This window comes from Typopeltis vanoorti, chromosome 11 (genome assembly GCF_054136105.1).
Source record: "Typopeltis vanoorti isolate ZY-2024b chromosome 11, IOZ_Tvanoo_1.0, whole genome shotgun sequence".
Lineage (NCBI taxonomy): Eukaryota > Metazoa > Arthropoda > Arachnida > Uropygi > Thelyphonidae > Typopeltis > Typopeltis vanoorti.
Window position 1 is genome coordinate 39,640,064 of NC_143559.1, and position 11,523 is coordinate 39,651,586.

Sequence of the window (11,523 nt, forward strand, 5' to 3'; positions counted from 1 at the left end):
TTTCTTTATCGAGCCTTGATAAGACCCCATCTTGACTACCATGCGCACATCTGGGTGCCAGGGTTTCTTGGCAGTGAGGAAGAGGTAGAGAGGATTTAGATCTAGTGACCAAAATGGTAGCAAGTCTATGGAATGAACCTTGTGAGAACAGGTTGAAGATTTGTGGGTTACAGAATTGTTACACTGATTGATAGGCAGAAAAGTATGATTGAGATATATAAATTACTGAAGAATTTTTACAAGATTAATTCAGAGGAAATTCATAATAAGTCTGGTGGTAGGAGAACTAGGGGCCATCCTTGGAAACTGAGCAAGGGTGTTAGAACGAGGGTTATTTACTTGGAGAGTAGTGAATGAATGGAATAGGTTGTTGCCAGAGTCTGCCATGACTGTGTATGAGTCCAAAACAAAGTATGATAGATACTGCACAAATGTTGGTTAGTGCTTGGCGTGATGTTTAAGGCCTCCCTCGATGAATCTAAGTACTCCCTTGGAGTAGCCTGTAATGGCATATCATAGCCATGATGCACAGCATTGTTCAGATCATGTGTTAGCCAACCATTTCTGATCAAATTGTCATTCATTTTATTCTTTAATTGGAAAATATATTAATTAATCCTTTCATTTGTGTCTATCAAAATTGATGTAATTCTCACTACAAAATGCTATGCACTTGGATAAAAGTTTATTTTTTCTCAGTTTTCACAAGTAGATTCAATATAGTTGTATAATCTTCATGACTTGAATTCAAGATCCAATAGTTTCCATTTTGGTGGGACCATTTTTAAAATCAAAATATTTGATTATTACTGGGAACATCTTTGTTTACATATGGTTGCTAACATCCAGGGAAACAGCAAAATAAAATATGAAATATTTTGTATATTATTCAAAAACATTAGTTAATAGAAAATGGCCCAGTGATATTATTTATTAACACCAACACCTTTGTTCTTTCTAGTGCAACTCTCTCTTTTCTTCTTTTCCTAGTATGATAGCAGGTCTGTGGAATGAACCATATGAGAACAGGTTGAGGATTTGTGGGTTGCAAAAATTGTTGATAGGTGGAGGAGGGGAGATATGATTGAGACATTCAAATTACTGAAGGGTTTCTATAAAATTAATTCAGAAGATATTTTTGAGAACAGGGCTGGTTGTGGGAGGACTAGGGGACATCCATGGAAACTGGGCAAAAGTGTGGTTAGTAAAGGTGTTAGAGCTGGGTTCTTTACTTTTAGAGTAGTGAATGAGTGGAATGCGCTCCCTGAGTCTGTGGTGGATGCTGTGACAGTGAATGAGTTTAAGGCGAGGTATGATAGATACTGTATGAATGTCGAATAGTTGTGATGAATATGATTTGGGGCCTCCCTCGATGAGTCTAATGACTCCCTGGAGTTGCCCGTAATAATAATAATAATAATAATAACTTATCTTGTTACAAATGCCATAGTTTAGGTATATTTTTTTATCTGTAGTAAGTATGCAATCTGCAAATGTTTCTGTGGTTTAGCAGTTTTGTGGGAAGTTTTCAATATTGAGACTACATTATAATATAAATAAAGAGTTTAATAAAAATAGTTTAATAATATAGGTGGATTGATACAGTACAAAGTGCCTTAGACGATAGAAATATAAGATCTGATAATGTTGGAGTCTTGACAAGTAACAGACTGATTTGGAGAAAAATTGTAGATAGGAAGTTAGTAATGATGTAAATTTTTCATTTAGTACTGTCATATCCTGCACACCCCTTGAGGGTACATGGCAGGAATTTGATGATGATGATGATGATAAAAATAAGTAATTAAAACCCAGCAAGTTTCATATGCCATAAGACCTTACATCATCAGGGATAGTGGAACATAACAGTTTTACATTAATAAAGCCTATTAACAGTTACACATATTAAATGTTTTTGATAACTTCACAACTAATAAATTTTTGATAAACCAGAATACAAATGGTAAATTCATTACTGTATGCTTGTTGGGACATTGATTTCAAAGATTATCTGAACAACTTGCATCCAAATATAAAATTCACTCTGGACTAGAAGTAAATGAAGAGGAGAAAAGGTTTTCCTTTTCTGTATACAGAAAACCTACCACAACAGGAAGATTTTTAAATGCTGCTTCACACCACCATCCATTCCAAAAGATAGGCATAATTAAAACTTTACAAGACAGGGCATACAATATATCAAATATGTCAATTTAAAAGGAATGAAGAACTGCACTACCTGAAACAGGAACTTGCACTTAATGATTTTGAACCCAAGATGATCAGAAAAATTCTTAATGAATCTCCTGCAACTCCCTTACTTAAACAAGATTTCAAGTATGCAATCTCACTGCCTTATATCAAGAATGTCACAGGGAAAGTGGCTGCATTGCTCCATGAGTACAACATAAAAGTGACTTTTTTGCCTTTATGAAATATATCAAGATTCCTACATCCACCAAAATCTTCACATCATTCCATGAAAAAAACAGGCATCTACGAGATTCATTTCTCTTCTGGCATTTGTTATGTAGGCCAGACAAGAAGGTTGGGAGAGATCCGTATGTCTGAACACATAAACGACGTCAAAAGAAAAAAGAGAGCAGCATAAATCAGACCTTGCATTCCACACAACCACTACTGGCCATCATGCTCTGACAGCAAACAAAAATGCCATATATTAATGGAAGTGTAGCTCAGTTGTAGAGCATTCGCTTTGAATGTGAAAGTCCCCAGGTTTGATCCCTGGCACCTCCAGGTTTTTTTTTCTGTTCAGAGATAGTTACAGGGTTGACACTGGGGAGTTCTTTCGCTTGGTGGAACAGTGGGAAGGAGCGATGACAAAGGGCCATCCCTAGAAGTTACGAAAGGAAGCTGTGAGCAAGAGGGGTGAGGAGCAGTTTCTTTGCATGGAGGGTGATTGAACCGTGGAATGCATTGCCTGATAGTGGTGAAAGAAAGAATGGTCAATGAGTTCAAGGAGTGGTATGATAGACTTTGTGTTACCTAGGAAGGACCTCCCATGATGAATCTTTTGACTCTATTGAGGCCTGGATAATAATACAAGAAAATTTAAAGAACTTTCGCAAATGCTTAGGATCCCTACACAATGCAATAAAAATCAAGGCTTAATTTTACATCAAGTATGGTCTGCTTTCATCAAAAATTTAACTGTCACGGACCTAAGATATAACACAGAATGTATATTGTATTCTGCTTCATCAATTATATTTAACAGTTGTGAAGTTATCAAAAACATCCAATATGTGTAATTAATTGTTAATAGGCTTTTGTTGCGTAAAATGTTTATGTATACTACCCCTGATGATGTAAGTCTTATAATTTACGAAACTCATAGGGTTTTAATTGCTTTTTTTTTTTTTTATTAAACTCTTTATTTATATTATCACATGGCCACAATACTGAAAACTTCCCAAAGTATGCAGCAGTCTGTTGAATTAAAAAAATAATGATTACATACTGTGTGATATGCTAGTGTTGCTTCAGACGCTGCAGTTAGTTTTTTATTTCCTGGCTTCACAATAAAAGAATGTGAACATTAAGATTTTAGTAGATACATTTTTGAGTTTAAGATGATTTTTTTTTTTTTTTTACTTTAAATGTGGTCATTAAGGTCACATTTTTTTAGACAAGTAGATACTATTCTGCTATTCATATTTCTCTACCATTAAAAATGATGTTTTAAGGATACTTGTGACATAAAGACTGAATAATATAAGCATGTAAACACAAGAAAGATATTTAATTAACCAAACATTTCAGTCTGGAAATAGCAGACCATCCTCAGTGGCACTACAAGAACAGTTTAAAAAAAATACAAGGTGGAATACTAACAATAGATCATTTAAAAATAGAACAAGCTGCGTGATGTTATATCACTAAGTACTAAAGGGAATATTTTTAAGCAGAGACATGATTGAAATAAAGATATTAATTAATAATATTAAATAACATAAAATTAATATGAATTAATAAGTTATCCTGATTAGACTTTCCCAGATTTTTGATATAGATATACAGTCATTCCGATTCAGGTTAGGACAATGGACTAAGGCCTCTACGCTTTCTTTGAATAAACGTTCAAATTGATTCCATCTACAATCGGGCATAGTGGTATTCCAGTTTTGTTTACTTTAGGAGCACCATATAGTCTCGGTGTTAGTGGATGCATAGATTTCAATCTTCGTTTTAAGTCTATAGGCCAGTTCACCATGTGACTTATTAAATCATTGGTGTCATTGGATTCTTAGGTGTTGGATCTGTGACTAGGACACGGTAGGTTGATGTATCTGATAGTAAGCTGTTAATCTTATCTTCGTAATCACTGTGGAATTTCCCTTATCTGCCTTTAATATGATAATGTCTTTCTTTATCTAAATGGAATACCACTACGCCCAATTGTAGTTGGAATCAATTCACCCATTTATCTGTTATCTAAACACCTGGCAGGCCTCCTCAAACTACACGTCCATAATTCGGATACTTATATACGAAATTTGCAACATTTCTTAGAGAAACTGAATAACATCTCAATCTCCAATACGGATCTACTCGCCAGCCTGGATGTTACATCTCTATTCACTAACATTCCTGTGGAGGAAGTCATCAACATTTTAGGAAGTTTACTCCCACAAGATATTACTTCACAGTTCCATCATTGTTTAACATCAAGCTTTTTCATATGGAATAAAACTATATATCAGCAATTGACTGACCTTGCAATGGGTAGCTCTCTCTCCATCTTGTGCTGATCTCTTTATGGAGGATTTTGAAAGTAAAATCTTATCTAAAGTAGACCTTAAACCCACAGTATGGTGGAGATATGTGGATGATATCTTTATTGTTTGGAACAACACAAAAAAGGACCTGTTAGACTTTCTAAACAAGATCAACTCTTTACACCAAACAATCAACTTTACTCTAGAACCTTGAAAAAGATAACCAATTATCATTTTTGGACACTTGAATTAAGAAGCTAACAAATGGTGGTATCAACCTCTCAGTTTACCGCAAACCTACTAATACAAGACGTTATTTACATTTCACTTCCTCCCACCACATTTCTCAGAAACTTAGCATTGTACACATGCTGAAGAACCGAGCCTCTCTCCTTACAACAGATCAACAAGACGTCCAGGAAGAACTATCCTTGATATCTAACAACCTTACCATGAATGGAGTTCCTCGAAGACTCATCCACAAGTTACTTTTCTCTGACCTCCCCACAAAGACAATGAGATGATATATGTTATATTTCTACCATCATCATTCCATACTTAGGGACAGTTTCGAATAAGATTGCAAGACTTCTTAGACCACATAAAATAAGAGTGTCCTTTAAACCTACAGAAACGATTAGGCAATTCTTAAGATCTCCAAAAGATAGCCATCCTTTCTTCAAATATGCTGGGGTTTACAACATACCCTGCTCGTGCAGCTTGAAGAAAGGATGGCTATCTTTTGGAGATAGCCATCCTTCAAGGAGCCTTGAAATTAGGCAAAAAGAACACATTGGTGATGTCAATAATAATAGAGAAGAAAAACCGGGTTAGCTTTTCATTTGTCAAGAACGAATTATATCATAGAGCGGGATAGAAGTACAATTCCTTACATAGAGGAGGACTTCTGCAGCTGAATTATTAAAGAAGCCACAGCAGTTGCCCGCTGTATACAAAACCTTAACATGAACTAAGGACTAATCTTGCCCTTGATCTGGAAGACCCTTATTAGATCTCTTAACTCACCAGTAATGAATTACAGTGCCAACTATAGAACATTCCTAAATAATAACAAGTGAGATCATGCATGCTCCATGCATGTATTGCATGCGCTCTGTTCTTTGTCTAATATAATTGGAATCGGTTATAGTTTGTAACAGTTTTTTTTAACTTTTTAGTGCTTTACATCAGTTATGTAACCTGAAGATGCCGACAGCCTTAGTTGGTGAAACTAGTTGGTATAACATAGTTGTTTCTTATTTGTACTTGATCAATATAGTCCCATTAGAAGTCATTCCGTAGCTTTTGTGGTCAAGAAAATTAAACGTTTTTTAACATTGAATATATCTATTATTCCAAATGTTTGCTCTTTTTCTTGCTGTTGTTGTTTCCAGTAAATCCATTCTGTTTTTTCTTTGGATGCTCTGAGTTTATCTGTTTTTTTTTTACAAGAGAATATGTGTGTGGAAGTGGGGATTTGTAGGCACCCATGAATAACCAAAAAAGTTTGAGAATAACCAAAAAAATATGGAATCCAGTCTCTCAAGTAGCAGGACTGAGGTTCAGGAATAAGAGGGAGAAGTTTTTAGCATTGGTTGGTGCAACCTTCTCAAAAGGTAGAAGCATTAGTGAAACGTTTTTGAGCAGATGTTGTTACAAGGATAGAATTTGAGGGATATAGTATTTCGAGGGAGGACAGAGACAGGAAGAGGACAAAGATTGGAAAGCAGTTCAATTGAGTCAATCTGGTGTCAGATAATAGATGCCAATAGGACAAAATATTATTATTATTACGTGACGCCTCCAGGGAGTCCAAAGACTCATCGAGGGAGGGGCACCTACCTCAATTCACCAACTACAACAAACCACAACTACACCACGCAAAGGCCATCTACTGCCAACCACAACCACCACTAGCATTTTTCACAGATAATCACAAGCATACAATCCCATGCAATTTGAATCCGCAGCCATTTGGCTGGAGAGCGGATATACTAACGACTTGGCCAACCAGGCCAGCAATATATAGCTATACAGCTGGTAATATAGCTAGTTGCTGCTGTAAGCCAGATTGCAAGAGAAGATGCAAAAGGCATGCATCAAGACACATCACCAAAAGAGGTTTCAGGCTCATAGGATTGCTTGGCTATTGAAGAACATGCAGAGATCAGAAAGTTATAATTTTTTTTTTTGGTCACTTGGGTTTCTTGGAGATGAAGAAATGGCATAGAAGATCCAGAGGTGAGTGACCAAGATGATGAGGCTGCGGAATGGGATGTCATCATCTGTTTTGAGCCCTTTGTCAATGAATGCATTCAAAGAGAGGTACAATAGATATTGTATAGATAATTTAGGTCTCCCACAGTATGTTTTCAGACTCCATGGAGGTTCCCATGCAATAATTATAATAATAATTATCCACATAATACCTAAACTTTTACTGAATCAGATACACAAATGAAATGAATGGAATGCATTGCCTTTTGGCAATGCATTCCATTCATTGACTGCTCATAATGCAAAATATTTAGACTTTGGATCTTTGATAATTATACTCTTACTTAATTTCCCCTGGTAGAAGTTCTTTTTCTTAAAGTTTTCACTTCCCTGCAATAGACTGAATAATTTTTCTTACATCCGTCTTATAAAATGCATTATGTTTCTGTGGTATCTTTTTTCCATTGTATTCATTAAACTTTTTAACTTGCAAGATCTTAATTGCCCTCAAAGTGAATATTTAAACATTGTCATTCTGTAGCTTACCTGCCATCCTCTCCACAACTTCATTTCCAAAGTGACTAAATAACCAGCTGTCATCATTTCAGGGACTTATTAAGAAGCTCTTGAAATGACAATCCTAGTGATCAGCACCTTTCTGTGCAATTCAGTAATCTTTATGTTGTTTGTATCTCTTTTACAAATATTCATTGAACATCAGGTAAATTATTGTGAAATGACTGGGTAAGGAACCACTTAGGGACATTTTACTCTTGAGGATTCTGTTTGTTTTCTGACATTGATGCTGAATGATCTTTGCTTACTTACATTGGATTTAATGATAATAATAATTAACGCCACAGTACCGACCAGTCTATAATTTACTACCTTTGTATTTTATCCTACTTTATGCAATCATCATCAAATTCCTGTACTCTCAAGGGGGTGTACAGGATATGATAGTACTACATGAAAAATTTACATCATTACTAACTTCCTATCTACAATTTTCCTCTAAATCAGTCTCTGTTACTTGTCAAGACTCCAACATTATCAGATCTTACATTTCTGTTGTCTAAGTCACTTTTTACTGTATCAACCCACTTATATCTTGGTCTTCCTCTGAGACGTTTTCCTGCCAACCTGACAGAGAACACCTGTTTTGCTAACCTTTCCCTGCCCATTCTGTTTAAATGACCATAGCACCTAAGATTATTCCTGGATGCTGACAATGTCAAGTTCTTTCTTAATATCTATTTTTAATATGATATTGCCATTGATGCCATCTGTTCATGTCCCTAATCTTTCTCAGGACTCTCATATCTGCAGTCTGGTCAAGTGTTTTACTTCTGACCCAGCTCTCATATCCATAAATTAAAACTGGTTTGTCTTGTATACAGCTAATTTAGTGTTCTGACTAATTTCTTTCTCTCTCTTATTCCATATGAATTTATTCAATTGACTTCCTACCATACCAGCTTTGTTGATTCTGTTGTCTATTTCCATATTTAATTTACCATCTTCACTAAAAACCATGCCTAAGTAGCTGAAATGTTTTACTTGTTCTATGAGTTCTCTATTCACAATGCAGTTGACATTTTCAATGATTGTGCCTATTTTCCTTGTCTTTGTCTTGTTATTGCTGACCTTCATACCATATTGTTACTTCATAACAGTTATTGAATTTAATCAGGGAATCTTGCAGACTTGTAGTGGATTTATTTAGAAGTATAACATCATCTGCATATTCACGTAATGGAATTAGTTTTCTCTGTTTCTCTTCTCTTAGGGTCCTGCCATCACTAAGACTTAAATGAAATACCATGGTTAAATGTATTCCAATTCTCTTACATACAAGGTGTGAGCCAAAAGTTTGAGGAATTTGAATTTTACCATAAAAAATTATCCTAACTCCTAGTTTCTACCGTCTCCTTCGAAGTAGTCTCCTTGAGCGTGTAAACAACAATCCCAGTGGTTTTTGCATGATTCCATGCATCTCTAGAAGTCCTCAAGTATGACTGTTGAGTACCTCCTGCAATTCTGCCTGGATCTCCTCAATCATGTCAAAACAACTCCCTTTCAGCCAGAATTTAATCCTGGAGAACACGAAAAAGTTGCAAGAGGAAAGACCAGGCGAATGGGGAATGACTGTCATGTTTTTGGAAGGCAGGAAAACTGTCAAACAATGAGTGATGTGTAGGCAGGTGCATTGTCATGGTGGAGAACCTAGTCATTATTATTATTACAATGTTACACTGCTAAGAAGTCTAAGGCCTCATCATGAGAGGGCACTCTACTCTGCTACATACATAATGCCATCTCCCCCAGTATCTTATTCTCCAATTACAACATGACAACACTACTACCATCAAAATCATCTACCACCCACCACCATTAACAGCATTTTTTGTCTGTAAATTGCATGTGTTCTCATGGTTACCTGAACATAGGATGAAAAACCAGAGTTTCAGGGAGGGGAAAAACCTGCTATCTCTGTATGAGATTGGCTAACTCACCTTCAATTGAAAAAGCCCATATCAAGATTACTCTCATCATGATCCACTTGTCTGGACATTTGCACCTAATTCTCTCCCTCATCTGCTTCAAATCCCCACAGTAAAACTTCATCTATGTAATTATTAATGGTGTAAACATGGCATGGCTGGTTTGATGGTTAAATGTTACTTTCCTCATTCTCAACTAAGCTAATCAATTCTTCACAGAAATTGAAACTGTTTATTCTTAAATAACCACGGTGTTATTGTGACTCATATTTCCTTATTTCTTTTATAGTTACAATAATTTTCACTTGCTTCTATGATCTTGTTGTCAGTTATTTTCTCTTGTTTCTTTTTCACATATAATTTCGGTCCTTTTGTAATACTGTAATTCCATTTTAAATCTCACTGACTGGAATTTTTTTTTTTTTGTTATATAATATTCAATAAAGTAAGACTAGACTATTGTGATATTTATTCTAATGATTGTTATCTTTCTAAATTTCCTTTAAGGTACAAATCACACAGCTTTCAAGAATTAATAGCCACAATTTCTGTTGATGCAAAATATATCACTGCCATAGCAGCAGTAAATCAGTTTCACTCTAGTATCCTTTTGAGTAGTTAGTATTCCAGTAGGCAGTAAGTTTAAATTGTAAAAACTTATAATTTATTCTTATTAAATAAATTTTGGTCATAAATGGGCTATTCTTTCTTTCTTTTTTTTAATGGAATTAAAACAGTACTAGAAATGAATGAAATGTGAGGTTCACGACACCAATATTTGGTCTTTTTCACAGAGACATTATCAGAGATAAAATATAAGAATAGTAACATGCACACTAGCAACACTAAAACGAAGTGTAACTGATTAGACTGAAAGCCTAAAATCATATGAGAGGCACCTTCTGTGGATGCTGATAAGCAGCATTGGTTGTTTGATGTGAGGCCTAAGAATGATGATCACCAAGCTCATGATCTGTACAGAGAAATTGGCAAAAGAAGGTCTAGTATGATAAAGAAAGCAAATTCAGGTTATGAAAGGAAATTATCCAAGCAAGCTTCCATATCTTGGTGTGGTTCATACAACCATATTTGGTGAGCTTGAGTTTATTAAGAACTGCTGCCAATTCCAACAATATCTGTCACTGTCTTGTTTGTGCTCAGAATGAAATGGAAAAACAGTAGTTTTTCCATTTCATTCTGTGAAGGATACCCATGGCAGGGGCCTACTAGACTTGACTCTCCATAGTTGTGGAATTTGTGCATTGTTATGCTGTCTTCATACCATTAAATCCAAAAAATGAACTTCCTCCAGCACTTCAAGTCTAAATATACAATAAATGAACTATTATTTTGATGCTAGGAATGCAAAATCATCATTATAAAATCAGTAAATAAACATGATTTATTTTTGTTCATGGCATTTAAATGTGGCATGATTGCATTTAAACTTTTTTTTTCCCACAATATAACTAAAGGTTCACAAGTTAATAACATAAAAACAGTCTACAGATAATAGGAAGCAGTATTTCATTGTAGCAGTTGAATATAGCAAGTATGGCAACATGACATGAACTCAGTGACTTCGAGAAGGTGTCATGGGCTGTCACATTAGTGGTATGTCCATATGTGCCATTGCTGCTCAACCGGAGCATCCAAAATCAATGGTTGACGATGTGATCAACAGATGGAGATGTTCTGGCATTGCTAGTGCAGGAAAATACCCAGGATGGCTGCCAAAAATGACTGTCAGGAACAGGAGGGTGTTGAAATGGGTGATATGCAAAAACTGGCTGCAATTGGCGCAGACCATCCATGATGAGTTCCAGAGCGCCAGTAACACCATGGTGAGCATGAATACTGTACGAAAAGAACCCCATTTACTGGGTTTCAAAGGAAGAGCAGCATCACAAAAGTTGAAAATCAGAACAGTGAACAAGGTGGCATCTGGCCTGGTGCAAAGAGTGTGTGAACGGGATAATTGCCCAGTGGAAAACAGTACTCGGAAAACAGATGGGGATGTTCTGGCATCGCTAGTGCAGGAAAATACCCAGGATGGCTGCCAA

At 35.8% G+C, this 11,523-nt stretch overlaps 1 protein-coding gene and 1 non-coding gene across 2 annotated transcripts in view; both read left to right on the top strand.

Moving 5' to 3' along the window:
• Positions 1 to 10,082, top strand: part of LOC150101456 (WD repeat-containing protein 27-like) — a 151,341-nt gene extending 141,259 nt beyond the window's left edge. The window contains exon 12 of the mRNA XM_090400800.1: positions 9,968 to 10,082. Coding sequence (XP_090256926.1) covers positions 9,968 to 10,082 — 115 coding nt within the window. The remainder of the gene's footprint in view (positions 1 to 9,967) is intronic.
• On the top strand, positions 2,686 to 2,757 carry TRNAS-UGA (transfer RNA serine (anticodon UGA)). Its single transcript has one exon. It is a non-coding gene; the product is annotated as a tRNA-Ser (tRNA).
• Positions 10,083 to 11,523: the final 1,441 nt, after the last annotated feature.